This window comes from Phallusia mammillata, chromosome 8 (assembly GCF_965637545.1).
Source record: "Phallusia mammillata chromosome 8, kaPhaMamm4.hap1.1, whole genome shotgun sequence".
Classification (NCBI taxonomy): Eukaryota; Metazoa; Chordata; class Ascidiacea; order Phlebobranchia; family Ascidiidae; genus Phallusia; species Phallusia mammillata.
In genome coordinates, this window is record NC_137259.1 from 12433469 (window position 1) to 12457673 (window position 24205).

The 24205-nt window shown below is 35.4% G+C and overlaps 3 protein-coding genes across 3 annotated transcripts; all 3 read right to left on the bottom strand.

Annotated features, from left to right (window-relative positions):
- Window positions 1–1984: 1984 nt before the first annotated feature.
- Window positions 1985–11138, bottom strand: LOC145204971 (puromycin-sensitive aminopeptidase-like). The gene is made up of 21 exons (XM_080077590.1): window positions 10448–11138; window positions 9966–10128; window positions 9616–9685; window positions 9389–9548; window positions 9174–9276; window positions 8969–9048; window positions 8734–8882; window positions 8329–8443; window positions 8049–8170; window positions 7758–7905; window positions 7319–7429; window positions 7130–7262; window positions 6510–6639; window positions 6301–6445; window positions 5249–5471; window positions 4434–4534; window positions 4268–4366; window positions 3616–3723; window positions 3073–3228; window positions 2578–2625; window positions 1985–2303 (listed from the first exon to the last, which is right to left on the bottom strand). The coding sequence occupies exons 1-21, from the start codon at window positions 10685–10687 to the stop codon at window positions 2166–2168; spliced, it is 2742 nt and encodes a 913-aa protein (XP_079933716.1). The 5' UTR covers window positions 10688–11138; the 3' UTR covers window positions 1985–2165.
- A 613-nt stretch (window positions 11139–11751) lies between these two features.
- On the bottom strand, window positions 11752–17899 carry LOC145205441 (phosphatidylinositol 4-phosphate 5-kinase-like protein 1). Its single transcript, XM_080078167.1, has 8 exons — window positions 17686–17899; window positions 17529–17597; window positions 17238–17401; window positions 16906–16977; window positions 16600–16690; window positions 14415–14583; window positions 13572–13734; window positions 11752–13322 (listed from the first exon to the last, which is right to left on the bottom strand). Exons 1-8 carry the CDS (start codon window positions 17851–17853, stop codon window positions 12743–12745), a joined length of 1476 nt encoding a protein of 491 aa, XP_079934293.1. The 5' UTR covers window positions 17854–17899; the 3' UTR covers window positions 11752–12742.
- Window positions 17900–18430: 531 nt separating this feature from the next.
- Window positions 18431–23475, bottom strand: LOC145205220 (phosphatidylinositol 4-phosphate 5-kinase-like protein 1). The gene is made up of 8 exons (XM_080077892.1): window positions 23222–23475; window positions 23052–23120; window positions 22763–22926; window positions 22442–22513; window positions 22135–22225; window positions 21565–21733; window positions 21148–21310; window positions 18431–20029 (listed from the first exon to the last, which is right to left on the bottom strand). The coding sequence occupies exons 1-8, from the start codon at window positions 23387–23389 to the stop codon at window positions 19438–19440; spliced, it is 1488 nt and encodes a 495-aa protein (XP_079934018.1). The 5' UTR covers window positions 23390–23475; the 3' UTR covers window positions 18431–19437.
- Between the last annotated feature and the right edge of the window lie 730 nt (window positions 23476–24205).

The window sequence follows — 24205 nt, forward strand, 5'->3', positions numbered from 1 at the left end:
ACATCGTTTATGTATTTAAAGTGGCGGAAAAACAAGTACTCTATCGTTTCGTCTCTATCAAGGTACAGGTACAAAGTGAAAATGTCATTGCCGCAAGCTTTTAAACAATGAAAAGACAACGCATAAAATAACAACCTCTTTTGACACCGTCAGCAAGCGACTTCAAAACCTCCAAGACATTTATCCTACCACAACAATTTAAAAAGCTAAAATATCTCCTTATGTTTAAAAAAAAGACTTCGTCACGCAGTGGGTATAAATTCAAAATATTTTTTTGTCAATTTTAGATTTAAATATATTTTTACGTAAAAGTATATGTTAAACTATTTCAAAATTCAATTCAGAATATTTACGATTTTTGCTATTGTTTAATTACTATAGGATATCCTTTTATATGACAAATTTAAATCTGCTTCTAACTCTCCTGAACTGTTTCTCAATCCCCTTCTGACCTTTTCGACAGGCATAAACTGCAAACTGAGTTGGAAGCGATTGAAATAAGAAATAATGGCATCGTTTGCCTTCGGGCGAAAAACGCGGCATAAATTCCCCTCGGTGGCCTTTGTCCGTTTTTAAAGAATTCTGGGAATACACACACAGTAAGTCAAGACCGTTGATAGCATTCGGAGCAGCTCTGTTAACCGTTTTTAAGAATATATGTTACGTTATAGTTTTTAACAATACATTATAAAAAGCTTTAATACGCCAAGAGATGCATTTCACAAAATTAGCGTGAAATTTTGCTTTTACTTTAAAATAAACCGGTTATACGGTTTTAATGATTAAAAACTTGTTGACTGGGTTGAACTAACAAATGCCAGAAATAGTTTAATTTATGATTTGCACGGTTTAACCAAGGGCATGTTTAGCTTTCAGTCCTATACCTATTAAAACACTTATGAGCGATTTATAAAAAATACTTTTTTTTTTTTTTAGAAACAAAAATCTGAAAATGTTGTTTCTTTAGTCCAGAAAAGCAATATTTTTTTGAAAACGTTTCTTATCCCATTCATATATCTTCTCGTCGGACACCATTAAATAAATTTAGAATGATTGCATTTTGTCAACGCCCGTAATTTGCATTCTTTACGGCCCTCCTTGTTTGGTCAGTTTTTTTTCTCGTTGCCACTGTCACACAACTGTGCCAATTTTACATGCTCCAACCACTTGATGGACAACCCGTCCTTATCATTTAAAAAAGGTATTTTTATTGCTGGAGATCTAAAATGTATTCATCAGTATCAGATTTATGCGTATAAAGTTCGCACGTTTCTGGATGAAATGGACTTCTTTTGCGATAAGAAAAATACTTAAAAAAAAATAGATTTTTGTAAATAGGGTTCTACTTTTTTTTCGTAAATGTATCAATTAGAAATTGTCTCTCAAAATATGTAGCGGTATATAACAAACCAACCATAACCATTACTTTTTTGCACAATAAAGGCCTAGCTGCGTTCAGCAGCTTACAAAATAGCCTAACTTAACTAACACCGCTCCCACGCAATATGCGCCAAGTTCGTCCTGACTAGTAAATAGCCACATGGCTGATCACATTTTCACAAAATCCCCTCGTATTAAACACAAACACTGGGCAGGAAAACAACAACCACCATTCGACTACAGTAACAATTCTTTTTTCCTGCTGTGCTTCAAGATTTTGGGCCTACAGGTCTACTTTGATTATTGCGTTAAGTCAAAAATAGTTACTTCAATTAAAAGTTTTCGGTCGATTTTTTAACAGCATATTCGTGCAACTGAAGCCACGATATATTACTGGTTAATAATATAGTATATCATACAAGTAGAAACATAAAGACATGATAAAATGTGTCCTTTCGTGACTTGAACAAAACAGAGAATTACTTCAGGCTCAATCAAAGCTTTTTTACAATGACATTTCTTTGTCTACAGATTGTACAATATCCTTGTACAACAAAATAAAACACGTTTTTTTAACTTTCTTGATTCTATTTGTGGCAGAAACTGAATGGATCACACAAACAACAAAGTAACGATCTTGCAAACTCACGCTTATTACAAATAAAGCGGAATTAAAATATGCGAATTTTTTAGGACTACAATTTCGGGAACAAAATTTCACACGCCTACAAACGAAATTTTCGGTGGCAAAAAACACATTTGGTCCCGTCACTTTCAGTGCATGATTAAGACATCTGTTGCTTCAACCAATCAGAGATGTTCTGGCCGTCACGTTTCCACCAATCACTTTTCTGCTTGATCTGTTCAATAGATTGTTGGACGGTGCGCTCTGCTGCCTCTGCTGGATTTTTACTGAAGAATTCCTAAATAAAAAACATTGTAGTTAAAATTTTGTATATTTTAAGTGTAAATCAATATGTATCTTGGTAAAAATAATGATAAAAAAGACAAACACTAAATATATGTTTGGTAAGATCAATTTTTACTGCAAGTTAGAGATAAAATTAGAACTTCAAAAATCATTGTTTTCAATCATCACATGCATTAAGTTTAATTTCAAAAATCACACAAAAATCAAAAAAAAAATTGGGGTGAAGGCCATTCAAAAACAATGCGTTAATTAATTATTTTACCAACCTCAACCTCCTTGGCCATTTCGTCGGTGGCGAAGTTCTCAGTTGTTTGCTGAAAATCATTAAAATGAGGTTAAAATTCACTTGAACAATCCAAACAGTTTCTAATGGCAATTATAGGCGTTAAACTGTTCACTATCATTTTGACTGGTGAAGCTTTGGGGGCAAAAATATTTCCTTCTGTTTAATGAACTAGTATTTTTAACAGCATGTTGGCATCATCAGTTTTTTATGTACATATTTTTTGTAACATTTAACAAACTTTTTTATGGGTCTTTGTTTACAAGGTTTAATGGCTTCAAATTTGAGCATACAAGGTTGACCTTTTTTAACCTATAAACCCATTCAGATTGCACCGTACTTACGAAAGAAGCATTAAAAAGTATCAAAATCTTCAAAGGCACTTTTATTCAGAAATTTGACAGACACCACTATAAGAGGAGAAACATAAGAGACGAAATATCAATTACATTTATCCACCAAGAGAACAATTGCTCACCTTGACAAGTCTTGATATCAGAAACATTCCCTTGTACATATCATGGAGCTTGTCCCAAGTTGCCTTGGTGAACTCCCATGTCATGTTACGACCTGTCTTGTTGCAAGTTGCCATTGAACCAATCACAAACACACGATCGTTCGATCGAACACGTTCCTGTGAGAAAATGAAGCCTCGTTAGAGACTTGGATTTCTAAAGTTTTATTAAAAACGGACGAATGGTGTACAGACGACACTGGTTAATCGCATAATCGTTTATTGGCATAGCGATGGCGAGATCGTACCCTTTTCATTGTTGTGAAATCGTCCGCTAAATTGCACAAAAACATGGCAAATTGGCCATTAAATTAATCGGATAGACAGTGCACAGCTATTAAATACGGTAGATAGTAAAAAGGAAATTTAACGAAATCCATAATCAATGTTTGGTTTTCATATGCCTCACTATACAAAAAATGTATGCCGATGCTTCTCAAATGTACATCAGTATGCGTTAACATCAATTTCGTCTGTGGCTACTTAAAACAAACTGGTAATACTTACAGACATCGAAAAGTCGAGAACTTTTTTGATAAGCTCTGGATCTTTGACGTGGCCCAAACTTTTCTCGATTCTGTTTCTTTCCTCGTGAAGATCTGTCGTTTGGTGAAGCTGAAATTTTTTTTATTAACTTTAGCAGTATTCGTTTACCATTTTCATTTTTTCAAACCATGTATCATAAAGCAATGCAAGATTTTAAACGATTATCTGCAGACAGCGCACACTGTTTCGACTTTTGTTCGTTAGGATCAGCAAGCTGAATATCCATGCCTTTTAACAAACATTAACAGAAGAACTGGTTCATGCTTCTGCCGTTAATACCCAGTTATGGTATCGAAGGCATGGCTTTTCAGCTTGCTGCTCCCACCAATCTGGAGGGTTTACATTAGCTCACACGGCCGATCCCTCGTCATCAGCTGCACTGATGATGATGAGACATCATAGGTCGAAACAGTGTGCCCTGCAGCTTATCATGTATTGGCTCGATGCTTTCGTAATTAAACGGTTATCATTTTTGTTTTGCTTCATAATAGTGTAATTCTGTATTAATCCGCTGGCTTTGACAATACTTAAGAGTAAATGCAAGGTAAAGGATGGCAATATGGGATAGCTAATTACAATTTATAAAATGCATGTTCAATGTCGCACATAATACCTTTAGGAGAGTTTCGAGATCTTGACCGCCACCATGCGACAAAACTGTGCCATAAACGGATGAGCGCAAATCGGCGTTCAGTGGACGAGTGTTATCGACCTGCATAAATAAAATGTTTATAATGCAAGGGTTCGACATTCAGCGGCAGAAAGTGTAATAAACTCACGTGGATGCCCAGCCTGTTGTTCGCTTCAGACACAGTTTTGTCACATCCACAACCTCCCATCTTGCCGATGACCAAGCTTCGCAACATGCTGTCGAGGTGACCTGTGCAAAATACAACCAGTTTGAAACTGACAACTTTTTCCTTTACAGCCAGTTTTCGATCACTGGTCAAAGTTTCTGGACAAATACTAAAACCATACCTCATGGCAGACCCACATTTAGCTAATTTTCGATAGGTGGCGCAATTTTAGCCGTTTAATTATATATATATATCTAAAAATGCTTACGGTGAGAGCTAGTAGGGTCAAGTTGAAGTATTAGCATTAAAAAATCAATAAAACTAGAAATAAAACATAGTTTATAATTTAAAATTTTTAAAAACTTAATTCCTAATCCTACCCCTTTTCAGCTGCTAAATAAATAATTTTGCTCTTTGCGCCAACTATCGGAAATTAACTAAATGTGGGTGTGCCGTGAGCAATGGTTACAGTAGCTCTGCCAAAGTTTCTACTGCTTTCGTAGGTTGCTCAAACCTGTAAGTTAACCCCAAAGTAACAAACCTAAAATCAGAATTAGGCCCAAAAATTCGTTTTATCGAAGTGAAATTACTACAAATGTCCCTGAATGTAAATTCATGTCCTGAATCAAGTCTGTTTACCTGACGCATGGCCCGACTTACAATTTTGGACTGACTTTATGAACCGAAGTATTCGTACGACCAGTTGCCACACATTTACTTCATACGCCAACTTCACAAAAAATATATCCAAACAAAAGTCCGCTTCGGAACAAATAAAAAACAGCACTTTTCCATACCTTCTCCGTCTTTTGGGTCCCAGCCTAGGTTGTCTGCAATCCGTTGGAAAAGCTTGCGAGTGAATTTTTTGAAGTTTTCGTGTGTTTGGTCGTCGTTCCATAACAACGTGTTGAGTGTGCTTACTTTTGCTGATACGTCGTTCCACACGGTATAGTTGGTTTCATTCTCATAAGCGGCAAGCGCCTGAAGGAAGTCTGTGGTTGGAGCGACTCCTGATGAAGCCTAAACAATGGTTTGTGTTGTTAAAATCCTCGATTTCTCTCGATTTTTTCTATTCGATATATTTTTGATATTTTTTTTTCTTGTAGCGTAAGCATTGGACCAGCAATACACCGACGTCGAAAAATTGCTGCCGAAAATCCCGTTTCAACTAAACATCGGCAAAAACCTCATTTCACAACAAATCAGTTAAAACTTAACATGCTAATCTACCGTTTCCATTTGCAAAACACGAGCCACTTTAGAAACAGTAGTTATTCCATCCTTAATTAGGCTAATTATTATGTTTGGTCTTGCTGCAATTGTCAATCTTGAAATGAAAACTTTTTGAGTTTATGTAATCATAATTGTAACAAGATTTTTAAAATTTTACAACAGTTATACATTTTAATTTTTTTTCAAAATAACTTGGCTAAGTTTAAGAATTAATTTCAATTCGTCTCGACCAAGTTGGTCAAACATGACGTTATGTTAAAAAAATAAAAAAAATAACGTGTTGCGCACAAAAACAGTGTGCAGAAATCGGAAATTTAGTGGCATGTTATCGCATATTTCGTTTTTTACCTTTAGTAATTGTATTTAACCAAAAACATGTAATTGATTTAATTATAACCCCGTTAAGCACAAAAAAGGTTTGAATTTCAAAAGCGTAGTTTCATTAACGAGGTTATTTGCATCAACAGCAAACAATCAACATCCATTAGGTACGGGATTTTAGGTTCGTAAAATTTCGGCCTTTTAACCGGGTATTCGGTTTCGGCCCGAACCTTTCAAGCGAGTTCAGTGTATCACTACAATGCACGAAAATGGAGAGTCAAATCGACTCACATACCAAAGCAAAGAGGTCGCCTTGGAGACCAAGTCGATCACGTGCAGGCAGTGATTGGTCCTTGACAGCCGAGATAAGTGACGTCAGCAAATCGGCGCTGTAGCGAACTCGATAGAAACCGTATAAGCCAGGGTTGACCTTCACCCAACTAAAACACAACAAACACATTAGCGCAACAACACCTAACATTAATTATTCGTTTTCAAACCTACCCGTCACGTGGTACGTTGTCAATGGTAACTTCGACGGACTGATCTTCCATCAAAATGGATTTGGCGACTTCAAGTGGTGAGGTTGAGGTCGAAAATGCTACTGGGATGGACCAGATTGGCGCACTGTCGTCTGCAACGATATCAATTTGGGTAATATACATCTCCTTTGGAATATGGCCCAGATCAGTGATTCTCAGCTGTTGTTCCGCAGAACACTGACGTCCAGTTAAAGATCGTCAGGTGTTCCACAAAATTACTGCTTTTACACAATTGGTGAATCTTTTATGGAAGTAATTACCTACTATTTCAAGTTTGAACATTTCGTCCTGATTTGCTTCATTTATTGTTGTGTAATAGTAAGACTCGTGAAATAATTAAATGTAATTGTGTGGGCCTGTTGCTGTTTAAGTACAATACAGCAGTTAAGTGTGTGCTTGTTTACTTAATTGTTTACTAATTAGCCCAAAAAAATCGGTTGGTGTTCTGCAAGATTATTTAAATGCACACTGAGTTCCCTGGCTTAAAAAAGGTAGAAAAACCTTTTGGTGTCCTAAAAGAAAAGGTTAAACCTAAAATAAAACCCAGAATCAAATTTTAATGATCTCTGGTCACAAACTCACCAGTTGTTCCCTTTGTGTTGTTGGCCCGGAATTTACTCTGTGATATTTGCAAGGTGACGCTGTTATCAGTTCTTGCCTTACACTTCACATCCAACACAGGGTAGCCCATCTTGGATGTCCATGTGCTCATAACCTGCTCAAATAATATACCTAAAAATGACACATAGTTTGAGTTGTGATCAAATTAACCTTTTCTACTGGTTTTCCGCTGGCTTCACCAAGTGATTCCCAGAGGTCTTCAGTAAAGGCATTCTTGTAAGCATGCTTGTTCAGGTAAAGGTTCATACCTTTTTGGAAACTCTGAAAAGGATGGTAATATAATCAGCACAAAGAACACAATCAAAGACCATTTACATTTTATATAACTATTGTAGAGAAATTCCTCCCTATTATAATTGTTTTATTACACACATACAAATAAATTGGTATTGTTCTTAAACTGGAATACATATTCTTTGCTTATGTAGTTTTAGGGTACAAGGCCAAAACATGGTTGGTATGTTTAAAGTGAGGTGATATTATTTCACCATAAACAAACTAAAAATATTTAAAGTTAGTGAAAGTCATTTAGTTTCAAGTCACACAGACATTTTAAGTTTAAGTCACAATTTTAAGTTTAAGTTCTCACAGAATCTCCAATCCAATTGTGCAACATGCGAATTACAGATGCACCCTTGCTGTATGAAATGATGTCAAATATTTCATCAACCTCATCAGGATGACCAACAGGTATTTCAATGGGATGACTGTTGTCCAATGCATCAAGATCCATGGCTCTGCAAAAATGAGGTTGAATTAGTGTCACTATAAACAACAAACATTATAACTTTTTTGTCTAACTTTAAGTTTTCATTTTCAAATATTAAACATAATCTTTGTCCAAAAATTATTATGAAGCATTTATTTTTGGAATCATTACCGAACTAAGTCATGTGTGATAAATTGGGTCCAAATATCGAATTTGGGGTGACAGTGGTCAGTGGCAAGATATTCCATGAATGAGGCAAATCCTTCATTTAACCATAAGTGTGTCCACCATTCCTGCAGATATGAAAATATAAGTTATGGCACGAAGGGTACCAGTTTCACTGACAGTTTATTTAATTGCCACTATGTCATAAAAAAATTTAAAAGGTGTAGAAAAAGCGTTTTGGGTAGTTTGAAATAACAAATCAAAAATGATACAGGAAGACACACACCATTGTGACAAGGTTTCCAAACCATTGATGAGCAAGTTCATGGCAAACCACCAGTGCCACCCACTGGCGAGTATGGGCTGAAGAACTTTTATCATCAATCAGCAATGCAGTTTCACTGTAACAAAATTTAAAGCCACATTTACTCAATTGAATTTCAACTCACGATTTTTAACATTTACAGACATTTGTTTCAAAGAAGAAAATAGTCTGCCAGATGTAAGATGATACAGGAAATCATTAGATCATAGAAAAGGGCACTTCCTCAGTTAGGTAAAATAGACTATTTTGCACGAAACACCAGTGCAAAAAAACAACATATGTAAGTCCTAGTAAAAACTACATTTTTCATATAAAATAATTGTTTAAAATAAATCAAAAACTTAGTTTGCAAAACTATTTATTTACCGGTAAGTAACCAAACCCCAGTTCTCCATTGCACCAGCACAAAAATCAGCAACTGCAATCAAGTCCATCTTGGCCAGTGGGTATTTTATGCCAAAGTAATTTTCATAGAAAGGCAATACTTTTACAGCTACTTCCAAAGCAAATGTGCCCTAAAACAAAGCGACCAATAGTCATTGTTAGACTGATGCTGTTTGACCAGAGAAATGTTTGGAGATAACATGATAAAAAATGGTACCTGTGCAGATTTTCCAACTGGTGTATACACTCGAACTTTAATACCATCTGGGGTCTGCCCTTCCACAAAATCAAACTCACCTAATATAATAAAAGTGAATTATCAAAGCACGGGTATTTAGTCTAAGAAAATGCAAAAAACATTACAAATTTACCTCAATATAGTTGAAGCATGAATTTGAGTGCAAAAAAGAAAACATACTTACCAACCACAAATGCAAGTAAGTAGGTTGACATGATGGGTGTTTGTGCATATTTCAGGACTTTTTTAGTGTTGTCTTCTGAGTATTCATCTTCAGCAACAACATTCTAAACATTAACAGACATTTGACTTTTAAAATCCAACGAAATGGCGTTTACACAAATAAACTGTAATTTAGTAAATGTGTCGTAACTCCAAACAATCCATTGAAATGCTAACCATGTTTGACAATGCAACAAGCTCCTTGGGAACAACCAAAGTTGTATCAAATGAGGCTTTTAATGCAGGTTCATCCCAGCAAGGAAAACATCTGCGGGCATCAGTTGCTTCAAATTGAGTGACTGCAGCATATTTCTCCTCTCCATTGGTCCCAACATATCTTGACATAACAAAGATCAGTAATCTATCTATCAGAAAACTAATATTCTGGTCATGATTCAACTTACTTGCTTCGGTAGAATCCCTTCATTTTATTGTTCAGCTTTCCCTTGAAAGACATATTTAGCACACCATCACCTGTGAATGCATTATAACACATTAAAGTTTGAAACACTATAAACGGAACTGTTTATAAGTTTATTGGTGAAAATAAGAGCCCAAATAGAAGTTAAAACTGAAGTGCTTTATCATTGATGATTCCATGAGCATTAGTTGAAACATTTGAAATATAAAGCATGTTGCTTTTTACTTCTATTTGGGCCGTTATTGTCACCACTAAACAATTAAGTTTATACTGTTTTATACATTTATTTAACTTTGATGCATGCTTTTTTTAAATCATGAACACAGAGCCTACCTATTGGCAAATCATTTGGAAATTGAACAGTGACTTTTTCCTGGTCCACCTCATAATCAATGCTGTTTGATTTTATTTCTTGCCCTCCCTCAGACACAAAACTGGCAGAAGAAATTGAAATGTCCACACAGTTCAAAACTATTTTTGGGGTTGCACTGCTGACCTGTTTCGATTCAAAGTGTATTATGATTAGATGGTCCCATGATAACTATAATCTACACATTTAAGAGACAAGAAATTAGAATTATTTTCTGATGTGTAGTAATCTAACTTTGGTATGTGGGTGTAAAATTAGTACCTTTTAATATATATATCTCCAAAATTGCCCTTTTTACGTATTTTAATATATATTAATAGGTTGTTCAGTGTCGTATCATAAATTAATGTCACAGAAGTAATTAACAAAAAATGAAAGAATTCCACAGCAAAAAAAGTCCTATTTAGCAGATGGAGGTACTAATTATATTGCATTTTAAATTTACCTTGACTTTAACAGCTTGCTTTCCGTCAAAAACAAAGCTACTCAGGCAAGGCTTCAACCAGAGATTATAGTTTAGTGGGGTCACATTTGTTGGAAGGCGAGAAAATGGTTTCTTTTCTGGTGCCATGCTTGTTGAACTCAAAAGGATAGCAGATGCACTAAATGAACGAACAGATACTGGAACTGGAACACAAAAACACACACGATACACAAGGCCAAGACAAGACTTTCCAATGTGCATGCTTTGTTTGGTTTACACTCAAGAGTCCTAGTCCTATACACATCAAATTGACTGCAAACCAATATACCTAACAGACGCCAGAAGGCATTGTGATCTGCAATGAGTTGGTGCACTCGGTTAAAAAAAAACATCTCTGAAAACTTTGGCTAGCTCAGTCTGGCTCATGGTTTAACACACAACGCAATGTCACCTTCACTAATTTAACCTTAACTCCGTGAGATTCTGTTTTTACATACAGGCCTATTGGACTGAAGTTGTTATTGTTGAAAATAATATCACGTTACAAAAACAGCACATTCAATTCCAAAGCACACAATAATACAAGAGTAGATCACATAGCAAAATGAGGAACCACAGCTTCGTAAACACAGGAAATACCAGAAAAGGGAACCATCTTCTGCGTCAAACCGAAGCCGAAACCTGTCCTTAACATTTTACAAACCACCAACATGAAACCGGTGGAGCATGAACACCGCAGCATGCTTGAATTGAATATTTATCCTTCCAGTGAAAAACATTTTGCTGAAAGGTGTACGTAAAAACATATAAATTAGTTGAAATGCAAGTTATCAGTTTTAGCGGACAACGTGGTTGGAAGAAAGCTTACCAAAGGCTCTGAAGGTTGCTGTTTTCGTCCTTAAGGGTAATTAAACTATCGTAAAGATATGTTGCGTTTAAGATTACGAAGGCAATGTAAGCTACGTACCAGGATGACGTTGCAAGATAAGCCTTAACAATTCTGTGAAATATACAAGAAGCGTATTGCGTAGCCGTAGCCGATACGTAACGCACGTATGTTGGTTTGTACGACAAAAGAACTGTACCTATCACGTATGTAGGCTATTCAAAAATTTTTCGCCTTTTGTGGAAATGATGCAATTTATAAATTAGCGGTTTCAATAAGTTGGTGATTTTTTAAACCAAAAACCTGTTTGTACCCAACAGCCGAAAGAAAAACTTCTCACATTATAACAAAATATGAAATCGTTAAGGGCTCATGAGCCTAAAAAGGACTTTAGCCTGACACAAAAACACAGATCCCGTTTCCCAGTACGTTACACGAACACAGTCGACAAATTTTATTCATGGCGCAACAACAGCATCGCGTCAAACCCATTGCACACATGAAATTCAAGCTATAACAGAAAGAAGCTTAAAAACTTTGGTACTAAGTGCAAACAAACCGTCATAAAAAAATATTCGTTTTCTGCTAGGCGCCGAGCACACGAATTTTAATCCAGAACACTTGACCAAGTACGTGGATATTACGAAGAGCGTACTAAATCTAGTGTACACACAAGAATCAGCGTGTCAACGAACCCAACATACAAAAACAAACAGTAACATTCACTTGAAGGTGCAGAAATGCGGTTGAAAACCGATTGACAATATTAATAAGCACAGTGAAAATTCTCCCACTACTTCGAATTCAGCAAGCGGAAGCGATAGTAAAGTTTCTGGAAATGGATTAAATCAAGCAGTTAAAGCTTTCAAGAACGTGCTACATTACAACATATTATACGGCCAAGCAAAAAAGTTTGCATGACGAGATATTATTAGGCAGCAACTCGCAATTAGTAAGGGCTTTGACGAGACTGAGGTCATATTGCGTTGACGTAAGTGACGATGGCAAAAGCTATGTCTAAGCATGACATATTTGGCCCAAGCTTATAGTCACAAAAATATTAAACAATTAAGTGTGTAGAGTGGTCTTAGTGAAGATATGTTTGGAAAAAAGACTAATACAAAGATTCCTGTGTGCCTAATTTGGCGTGAAGGGTTGTCATTGTCATCCACAACATAGTCATTACGACAAAGACCGCACACAATCGCTTTGTTGGGGCGCGTCTCTGAGATATCCGATAACAGTAGACAAGTTTCTCAATCAAATTGCACTAAAATAAAGTCAGACATTTAACTACCGTTTTTATAAATATTTGTGTAACGTCAGTTCGATGGAATAAGTACAGGTAAATATATATATGTTGACATTTTTAGTAAAACGCAAGCGTTCGTCAGTGACTAAAAAACGTTTATCATATATTACAGCTAATGCTATGCGGTATGGTCGTCCCAATATTTGCGAAAGCGGTCAGCAAAAATATCTGGGTGTACGGTTGAAAAGGACAACTGGGGATATATAACGCGCTTATACGCATTTTCCAACCTTTTCTTAAACGTGTAACGTGTAAAAAAGTCAATGATACCGAGGTAAAAACGTTGGTCATCTCCATCGATAACATGCAACTCGTTGCGATCATTCGGCAGCAATCTACGGTTTTGCCGGCTTGCCTCTTCACTTGAAATTGTTGCGTACGTGCACGTCAGAGTGTGTGACGTCATAGAAGGTGACGTAACGCCACTCACATTGGTCTGGGCACTGGATGGTCGACCGAGGCATGGACAGCCCAGGCTAGATGTACTGGGGCTCGGGTTTTGTTGAACGGAAGTCGGATCTTGTACCAATCCCGGAAGTGTGCTGCCCTTATCCGAAACATATTCGCTGTCGGATGGACATTTGGCGTCAGTTCCTATGGAATTAGGGGTGCTCAACGTTTCAGGTAAGGGCGTAATGTTGCTGTTTTCTGTGTGGTGTGGCGATGGCTTGAAGACACAGTGCTCCCGTGCGACCGATCTGTTAAACAGGATAGTATTATTGGTCTGGGTACTATCTCAGGTTACATGGACAAGTTGGAACAAGAAGGGGTAATTCTGCTGGCATTAAGATCATATCAAAGATATACCTAGGGAGTTATGGGTGCTAATAGGGGTGCAAATTTATAGTGTCTGATTAGTCTAAAATTTAAGTGACTAGTTTTTTAGTTTATTAGTAGCTAAGCAAATTGATCTGTTGATAAAATCTTGAAATTAAGGTGTAGCATACTTTTGCATTTTTGATACAACAGAAGCCATCTGATGATTTTGTAGCTGTTCATCACCTTGAAGTGGTTGCATTCCAACAAGCAAACTGTAATCGAGCACACCTATGCTCTGTAGAAACTTGGTATCAATCTCAATTTGTTGCAAAAACCATTCCTTTTGTTGACCTTGTTTAAATAATTGTAGTGCCATTATAGTGTGTATAGCCTAAATCAGGAGTTAAATCAGCCACAAAGCCGTTTTGAAATTTGAAATGAAATGACACTGCAAAACGTTTTTTTGTCTCATGACACTCGACTTTTTGTTGTTACTTATAGTGTCTCATCTTATTGCATATTAGACACACCGGTAAACTAGTCTCGTCAGCATAGAAAGCAAATGTATCTCCTCACGTCGCATTGAATGTTCTGTTTTCGCTGATTTTTACTCCTTTGTTTAACACGTTTGTTACATAAATATTAACAAACAGCTGTTGTTACGCGCACCCACATTGCGTGTTAGCCTGCGTGCCGCCAGTTTGCCTCTTTCAGACTTCACGTTTGGTGGTACTGAGACGGGATTGCAGGTAACTACAAGTACAATCATGCTACTGCACTGCAGTTTTTATGTTTAACCTTTGTGATCGGCATAATCGTCACATAATTTGTAATCAAGTGTACAGCATTTGGTAAATTCAAAAACTAAGCCGCATCAGTGGGATCAAAGAGCCGCATGCTGCTCGGGAGACGCGGGTTGGCGACCCCTGGTCTAAATACTGCTCTTTAACGAATATATAACTGAAAAAAAAGTTGATTTGTCAAATGGAAAGTACAAGAAACAGATATATAATTCAAAAAGGTGTTTTTACCAAGAAATAGCTTTTCATCTTCGAAATTTTGATCTTTCAATATTACAGCAACATTACTGTCATCTTCAGCGGGTTTTGTGAACCTTCCGATTTTGCACCCCTTGATGTCATAGCGGTATTGAATGCGCTCCCCAGGGTAGTATATGCTCAGCATGACCACAAAATAAACCTAACAAAGGTCAAAGTAAGATTTTTTGCCCTTGGATTGTACATAATGTGTCCAACGTGAAAATAAGCCATGGGGCACAAATGGCAACATATAGTTATGACTAGGACGATTATTTTTTGACCTGAAAAACGAAAAAATTTGACCAAAAAATTAAAAAATTAAAATTTGGGGGTCCGGACTCCCCCTTTTTAAAAAGTTGTGCGTAAATTAAATAGGCCCAAATCGTTCCGTTTACCGCTGCGTGATAACAGGGCGTCGTTATCTTAAAGCCGTGAGCCTTCAATCTCTTGTATTCGCTTGTTATTTTTATCGTCAATTGTGACGTAACAAGGGTTTAATAAGGAGTTTTATTCGCTAACAATCGGAAAGTTACGTTCCGGTTAGGACGCTGGTTGCAATTTGTTTCGAAGTGTTAACTGTACTAAATGCAACTGTTTTTGCATTTAAACAATGTAAAATGAGTAAAAAATGGTTGAAAACGTTTAATGTTGTATTGTTTCTGTTAACTTTGTTAATAATAAAATAACTTAAAAGTTTCGACCCGCCAAATACGTAATAGTTTGCCACACACAATAGATCGATGTTAATCCAGTTATGTTATTGAGGTAAACGTAATTTGTTACTGGCCACTATGCCTTCTGCAATTACCAACTTTAGTGCTTTCGTGACATTGCGCAACTTAACCGCTTCAGAAAGGCGTTCATTTCTTTAGAAATTGCTCCCCGTTTTTTTAAGCAACGATTTTGATTATCTGACAGTCACGCTTATCTTTCAGCTGCAGTTTTGCTGATTAAGCTAGATAGCAGCGGCGAAATCAGAAAACTATGAAGCTTTCGCTAAAATAATTGTTCTTTCTGTCAATTGGACGGGTAGAGAAACCGCCAAAGTCGAAAGTTGGCCTGGGTTTCGGTTTTGGTACTTTCTGGTTTGGCCCTGCTTACAATTTTGGACAAAGCGCTTTACCGCTTAACGCGTCGTTTTTAACCGAAAACGAAATAGGCAACGGGGCAATTTAGTGGCATTTTAAAGTGTTAATTGCGCATTCAGTCTCGTGCGATCTAGCACTTTTGTGTGGGAAATTTTCCAAAGCAATCTAATGAAGTATAATGACGTCATTAGGGAAATTACCGAAATGTTGGAAGTCTGGTAACCCTGCCTATAGTGATCAGTATAAATTTTGAAAACTTCAAGGGTCACTAGAATTCACGTGGCGGGTCACTTCGTGACCAGCGGGTCAGTGGTTCGCCATCCCTGAACTATACAATTTAACAGTCACTTCACCATATTGCAGAAAGATGATAGACAATATCTTGGTGCCCCTATCAAAATCGCCTCGCAGGCAAAGTTTGGAAAGACGGCGCTAGGGCCAATCATTATTGAACTTATCCGGCCCGCAGTGAAAAAAATCTGGTGACCCCTGGGCTAAACGAAACAAAAAAAGTAGACAATGGGCCATTTACAACAGTATAAAGTAGGCTACAAGGTGTAAAATGAAAGTTCACTGACAGTGCAACCTCTAGAACACCACGACAATGCAGTTTGTAAACACCTTTGACTTTGTAATAAATTTTGACTTTGTAATAAATTTTGACTTTGTAAACAATTTTGACAAGTTTTTGACTTTTTGTAACAAGTCAAAAAATAATCGCCTTAGTTATGACACTTTGAGATTAATGTATCACATTACCTTTCAAGATTTATATCAATTAGACATAAAAATTGAAACCCTATGTTTAGAAAGGTTTATTTCTAGGTTAAAATCTGTTAGCTTTCATATTATAGATAAATATAATGGCTATAACAGCATTGTCAGTGTCTTATTCAAATAGAATAGAAAATTAAACTGAACATAAGTCTCCGTAAATTCATGACATTTAATGATTAGGGTAAAATATTTTAGATGTGATGCCATATGTCATCTTGGGGTTTAATAAATGATAAGGATATGATAAGGAAGATACACAAGTCCAAAAATGACAAACAAATACAGATGAATAAAAATATTTTGGAGCTTACTGGTTTTCTAAATTTGCTGACTTGAATGCTGTACATTCCAACAAACTTGACCAACAAACTGTGTGGAAAACTTTCAAAATGTTGTATGTATCTGAAAATAATTTAGCAATTTAAATCTTAATTCACTTTACTACTATAGTTTATCTATGTGATTTAATTTATAATCACTTTTTTACAAACCAGATAAATATTTTATGTGCTTAACACTAACAGTATACAGAATTTGTCTGTAAAGTCTTTCATTTGTGCAAAAATTGGACCAGAAAAATCTAAACCTTAAAATTTAGCAAATAGTTTTGAACTTACTTGTTAAGAATTCTCATAAAAAAATCAACTTCAGACTTGGTTATGGTTTTAATCATAAGTTGTTTGTTGCGCCTGTTAAAAATAATTTTATGCATAACAAAAAAGCCTTTTCCAAAACTTATTTATTATTTTTAAACTTTTCCAAAAAGGAACAGCCTATGCACAGAACCTATATTTGAAACATATTTCTAAACTTGTACTGTATTTTTATGGACAAATTAAACTGTATTGCTATTAATACTAAACATACACTTACTAACCTAATCGATAAAACTTACCTCTCACAGTTTCAAATAAGGGCAACAAAACAAAAACAAAAAAGTTTTACTTACGTCAAAATGAAGCTTTGACCACTTTTTGAGTTCGACAAAAATTCATAATAAAAGTCTTGATTGTCCACAGGTGATATGGTTTCTAAATATTCAACAGATGAAAGTCCAATTCTTTGCCTTAATGATTGAAAAACTCCAGGTGCATAAGATACAAATTCCATTGTCTGCAAAATAGAGTTTGTAGAAAAAAAAAATGCTTAAAAAAATACATTTGTAGATCATTGTTGTGGTTTTCGTTTTGACTTGTTTACTCATGCAAAACTTATTTTTGTAAACACAATATACACATACAGATCGATGTAATGGAAAGGTTAATTCATGCCTTGCAACCTCCTCATGATCTTCCTTTGTCAAAAAAATCTGTAATGGAATAATTGTTAACTTTTCATTTTTTTTTCATAATAACTTTTGGTCAAAATGTTTACATTTAGTATGCACCACTACACACCTTTTTCTTGTCATAATCTGACAAAAATGACCGAATGGCATGTCGCATATACTGGGTAAAGAGATATTTTGGGTGCTGATCATCGATCTCTCGAACATCTCTTCGTTTCCAACGCTTTCGCAGCCGTGTAAAGTACCCCTGCTTTTTGACTGCCGTTAATTTGGACATTTCAGCTGGTCAGGATTGATCGTTGCACAATATTATAGCTGGAAAAAAATTATTCTATACACCCCTGCAAACAAACATTTACTTGCTGTTGTATATTTTCCCTTTATATATTTTTATAAACAGGAGTACAACTGACGCTTGCTCTGTAATCTTTATGCAGAAACAACTGTGACAGAAACAACTAAACATGTCCGTTTTGGTGACTTTTAAACTTTTTCGCTTCTGCAAAATTAAAGCTAGTTTATGTAAAAAAAAGACAAATAAGTTACCAATAAGATATGATGCGTTTAAGAAGGCAAAGGCATCGTGCGTATCAGGATGACGCAGTACAAGAAGCATACTGCGTAGCCGATACGTAACGCATGTACGTCGTTTCGTAAAACGAAAAAAAATGTATCACGTATATATTGAAAATTGTTTCGCCTCATGTGGAAATGATGCAATTTACAATTTATCCGTTTGAGAATATGAAAACGTTAAGGGCTCATATTCTGAAAAGGACTTAAACATTTTATAGCGGATTTAAACACAAGAAAGCAGGGTAACACAGATCCCGTTTAACAGTATATTACACGAACACAGTCGACATATTTTATTCATGGCGCAACAACAGCATCACGTAAAACCCATTGGACACACGAAATTCAAACTAACACACACAGCAATGCTACACTTAAGAAGTTGGTACCAAGTGCAGACAAATCATCAGTACACAAAAAAGTATTCGTTTTTTGCTAGGTCGAGCACATGAGTTTTAATCAAGAATACTTACGTGAATATTACAAACAGCGTTCTAATATAATGTGGGCCTACACACAAGAATCGACGTGTCAACTAACCTAACATACAAAAACAAACAGTAACATTCACTTGAAGTGTAGAAATGCGGTTAAAACCAATTCACAATATTAATAAGCACAGTGAAAAATTTCCCCGCCACTTCGAATTGCGCAAGCGGGAGCGATAGTAAAGTTTCTCAAAAATAGACTAAAAAAAGCAGTTACAGCTTACACGAACGTGCTACATTACAACATATTATACGGCCAAGCAAAAAAAGTTTGCATGACGAGATATTATTATGTCGCAACTCGCAATCAGTAAGTGCTTTGACGAGACTGGGGTCATATTGCGCTGACATTACTTGTAATGTGACGAAAAATATGAAATATGATGAAAAACAGACGAAAAATATGAAACAAGTAAATGTGTAGAATGGTCTTAGTGAAGATATGTTTGGAAAAAATAGACAAGTCCAAAGATTTCTGTGTGGCTAATTTGGCGTGAAGGGTTGTCATTGTCATCCGCAACATAGTCATTGTTATCGATTCCATGACCGGTACTACAAAGGAGCGCACACAATCGCTTTGTTGGGGGCGCGTCTCTGAGATATCCGATAACAGTACACAAGTTTCTCAATCAAATTGCACTAAAATCAAGTCAGACATTTAACTACCATTTTTATAGATATATGTGTTATGTTAGTTTAATGGAGTACGGACAGGTAAATATATGTGAACATTTTTAGTGAAAATCAAGAATTTGTCAGTGACTAAAAAAAACATTTATCAAAGATTAGAGCTAACGCTAAGCGGTATGATCGTCCCAATATTTGCGAAAGCGGTCAGCAAAAATATCTGGGTGTACGGTGGAAAAGGACAACTTTGGATATATAACGCGCTTGTACGCATTTTCCAGCTTTTTCTTGAAGGTGTAACGTGTAAAGAAGTCAATAATACCGAGGTAATAACGTTGGTCATCTCCATCAATAACATGCAACTCGTTGCGATAATTCGGCAGCAACCTACGGTTTTGACGGCTTGCCTCTTCACTTGAAATTGTTGCGTACGTGCACGTCAGAGTATGTGACGTCATAGAAGGTGACGTAACGCCGCTTCCATTGGTCTGGGCACTGGATGGTCGACCGAGGCATGGGCAGCCAAGGCTAGACGTACTGCGGCTCTGGATCGGGTTTTGTGGAACGGAAGTCGAATCTTGAACCATTCCCGGAAGTGTGCTGCCCTCATCCGAAACATATTCGCTGTCGGATGAGCACTTGGCGTCGGTTCCTAGGGTATTAGGGGTGCTAATCGAAGACGTTTCGGGGAGGGGAGCTATGTTGATGTTTTCTGTGTGGTGTGGCGATGGCTTGAAGACACAGTGCTCCCGTGCGACCGATCTGAGAAATCGGATAGTATTATTGGTTTGGGTATTATCTCAAGTTACATGGACAAGTTGGAACATGAAGAAATCATTCTGCTGGCATTAAGCTCTTATTAAAGGCATATGTCCACCAAACACACTCAAAAACGTGTACGTAAAACATTGTCACTTTTAGCAGAGTCTATGATGCATGCACCAAGCAGTAAAACAATTTAAGATTTGAAAGAACAGCTTTCGTTTATGTTGGTGTTCTGTTTCAGTCAGTCATCAAAACTGCTGTAAACAGACCTTTAATGAAAAAAAGTAATGGCTAGATACGTTTCAACAAAAAAATGCTAATGAAATCTCACAATGAAAATCCAAAGTCCCAAATCATCATAAAAGGAACAACAAATAAGCAACGCACACCCTTACAAAATGGTTGTCACAAAGTACAAAGAATTTATTATAATTGTTAAACTATATCAATATGGTTAAATCTTTTGTGAATCAGTGAGAAAACTTCTTCAAAGTTTTGTTTAGTTCTTGTTAGGAGAAAAGTGAACAAGTGGCCGAACAATGCCCAAGTCCGACCTGCAGAAAGTGTTTTTTCTTTTGTGTGTCAACAATAACTTTTGTGTGATGGTGCTTGGTTTCTGTGGTTATACCAGCAAAAAATAACAAAGGAATCCCCTTAGGGGGAACAACAGCAAGTGGCTAACAAAGTTCACAACAGAAATCCATATTATTGAACAAAAAAGTTGTTCTTGAATATTATTTAATATGAATTTTACTGCTATAGTGTTAATTCTTAAGAAGGCACTAAACAAAATGAAAACTTACTTACCACTGATTAAATAATCATATCACTGGAAACTTAAAGTTAGTTTTCAATAAAATCTTGTTATACACAGCTAAAACCATAGACTTAATAACAATAAATCTACTTTCATGGAAGGTGAACATATGGCTTTCAAATCTAATCTACATGTCATTAAAGATGTAATATGAATCAAAAATGTCAAATGAATATTGTTGCACAAAAATGTTTATAGTGTATTTTTTATTTGAATATTAAATATATAAATATTTAGTTCATTAGTAGTTAAGCAAAGTGATCTATTGACACAATCTTGAATTTAAGGTGTAGCATACTTTTGTATTCTTGATACAACAGAAGCCATCTGATGATTTTGTAGCTGTTCATCACCTTGAAGTGGTTGCATTCCAACAAGCAAACTGTAATCGAGCACACCTATGCTCTGTAGAAACTTGGTATCAATCTCAATTTGTTGCAAAAACCATTCCTTTTGTTGACCTTGTTTAAACAAAACATATGTATAGCCTACGTTTTAACGTTGCGCAGCTATTTCTGGCTTGGTGATTGTTTTTAGTGCTATTGTGTTGCTATGTTTTCTTTCACCAAGTGAAATAAACTCAACTCAACTCAAATACTGTTTAATAACATTTAGAATATCTCATAAAAGTTGATTTGTTAAATGCAAAAGGCTTCAGAAACAATTTAAACAATAATTTAAAACAAAAGTTTGATAATTTAACAAAAGTTTTTACCAAGAAATAGCTTTCCATCATTTAAATTTAGTTCTTTCAGTATTACAACGACATTACTGCCATCTTCAGCTGGTTTTGTGAACCTTCCTATCTTGCACCCTTTGATATCATAGCGGTATTGAATGCGCTCCCCAGGATAGTATATGCTCAGCATGACCACAAAATAAACCTAAAAAAGATCAAAGTAATAATATTCACCCTTGCCAAGCCATAAGCACACAATGACAATATATAATAATGACAATGTGAGATTAATGTATTCTTTCCTTCAACATATATATATATATATTAATTAAACATGAAAATTAATACCACAAGTTTGGAATCGCTTATTTCCTGGTTAAAATCGGTCTGTAATTTTATTGTAGACAATTATTTTTGTTACAAAAGAGTTGAGTTTTTTTATTACAAGTATTGTAATGGTTGTGGTAAAAATATTATTCAGGACAATACTTTTTAGGTGTGATATCACATGATACTTTAAGGTTTGATAAATGATAAGGATGATACACAAGTTTAAAAATGGCACATTATACAAACACACATTGATAAAAATATTTCACAGCTTACAGGTTTTCTAAATTTGCTGACTTGAATGCTGTACATTCCAACAAACTTGACCAACAAACTGTGTGGAAAACTTTCAAAATGTTGTATGTATCTGAAAATAATGTAGCACTTCAAATCAATATTCACCATACTATTATAGTCTATGCAATTAATTTTTAAAAGACCATTTACAAACAAGATAAATATTTTATGTATTTAACACTAACAGTATACATAATTTATTTGTGAAGTCTATATATTTGATTTGCGCAAAAAGGGGAACAGAAAAATCTAAACCTTACAATTTTGCAAACAATTTTGCACTTACTTGTTGAGAATTCTCATGAAAAAATCAACTTCAGACTTGGTTATAGTTTTAATCATAAGTTGTTTGTTGCGTCTGTTAGAAATAATTGCATTACAAAAAAGCTTCTTCCATAAAGTTATGTATTGTTTTCAAACTTTTCCAAAAAAGAACAGTCTATGCACAAGCAGATTATTATTAAATATTAAACTTTTTATTAAACTTTAATGCAATACACAAAAAAGTATTACTACTAAACCTACATTTATTAACCTGATTGATGAAACTTACTACTTACTGTTTTAAATGAGGGTAACAAACAACTTTTTTAGAAGTTTAACTTACGTTAAAAAGAAACTTTGACCACTTTTTGAGTTTGTCAAAAATTCATAATAAAAGTCTTGATTGTCCAAGGGTGATACAGTTTCTAAATATTCAACAGATGAAAGTCCAATTCTTTGTCTTAATGAATAAAACACTCCAGGGGCATATGATTCAAATCCAATTGGCTGTAAAAAAGAGTTTGTGAAATATTTTTCACAAAACAACATTAACAAAAAAATCTTTTGTTGTGGTTTTGGCATGTTTGGTCATACAAAACTTTAAAAAAAACATTTATTTTGTGTACACATACAGATTGATGTAATGGAGAGGTAAACTCATGTCTTGTAACCTCCTCATGATCTTCCTTTGATAGAAACATCTGTAAATAGAGTAATTTTTAATGTTATTGTCAAAAAAGGTTTTCAATGTCTTTTGGTGAAATTGTTTTTATTTTACCATTTTGTTTTTATCACTACACACCTTTTTCTTGTCATGATTTAACAAAAATGACCTAATACCATGACGAATATACTGGGTAAAGAGATACTTTGGGTGCTGATCATCAATCTCTCGAACATCTCTTTGTTTCCAACGCTTTCGCACACGGGTAAAGTACCCCTGCCTTTTGACTGCCGTTAATTTGGACATTTCAACTGGTCATAATTGATCCATGTACAATATTATAGCTAGAAAAAATTATTCTATACAACACTCCTGCGAACAAACATTTATTTGCATTTGTATATTTTTTCTTTATGTATTTTTTGCATAAAATAATGGCCATGGTGGCTGCTGTGTTACCTTTATCAGGGAACAACTGTGACAGAAACATTGCCACTTAACATGTCCCTTTTGGAGGCCTGTTTTTTAGGTACTTGTTTTTGCAAAATGAAAACTATTATATAATTCAATAAATAAATTCAAAGTAAAATAATTCAACTTGGTCACACTAAGAAACAACACCAACATCTAAAACATGAGTCTATGCGCTGAGTTGTAACATATGGCACACAAAAAATGATTACACGAGAACGAAATTTTTGTTGTCATGTTGCCATGAAGCAGTGGACAAGATCTGGAATTTACTCAAAAGCGCTCCCAGTGGATCTGTGAAATAAGTATTTTTTAAACTTTTGTTCCAGCCAAAAACACTGTTCTTCAATTTTAGTAAATTATTAACCTATAAAGTAGCACTTATAAATGTTTTCCACTTTTCTTTCCACGTTTGCGCTATTTACCAATAATATACATAGTCGCCAAGGTGACCAAGTGCCCTTGTGTTTACAAGGGTGTTGGTTCTAACCCTATCTCGTTGACGGTGACTTGCATTTCCTTGAGCAGGAATTTTCAGCAGCATTGCTCCAACCCAGTGGTTCCCGATGGATATAACTTAATTGAAGTCACAGACTGCATAAGTCGAAAAATCAAACGTTTTAACATCTGTGTTAGTTGAGATAACCGACT

Bases quoted from the DNA above. Each gene is read 5' to 3' on its own strand.
- LOC145204971 (XM_080077590.1), bottom strand. From the start codon at position 10,687: ATGCACATTGGAAAGTCTTGTCTTGGCCTTGTGTATCGTGTGTGTTTT. The intron at 9,049-9,173 runs GTAAGTATGTTT...TTATTATATTAG, and splicing joins CTTACTTGCATTTGTGGTTG to GTGAGTTTGATTTTGTGGAA. The intron at 4,367-4,433 runs GTGAGTTTATTA...TTATTTATGCAG, and splicing joins ACAACAGGCTGGGCATCCAC to GTCGATAACACTCGTCCACT.
- LOC145205441 (XM_080078167.1), bottom strand. From the start codon at position 17,853: ATGTCCAAATTAACGGCAGTCAAAAAGCAGGGGTACTTTACACGGCTG. The intron at 17,598-17,685 runs GTGTGTAGTGGT...ATTCCATTACAG, and splicing joins CAGATTATGACAAGAAAAAG to ATTTTTTTGACAAAGGAAGA. The intron at 17,402-17,528 runs GTATGTGTATAT...TCTATTTTGCAG, and splicing joins CCTTTCCATTACATCGATCT to ACAATGGAATTTGTATCTTA.
- LOC145205220 (XM_080077892.1), bottom strand. From the start codon at position 23,389: ATGTCCAAATTAACGGCAGTCAAAAGGCAGGGGTACTTTACCCGTGTG. The intron at 21,734-22,134 runs GTAAGCTGTGAA...GATCTTTTTTAG, and splicing joins TCAGCAAATTTAGAAAACCT to GTTTATTTTGTGGTCATGCT. The intron at 21,311-21,564 runs GTAAAAACTTTT...TGTTTAAACAAG, and splicing joins TGATGGAAAGCTATTTCTTG to GTCAACAAAAGGAATGGTTT.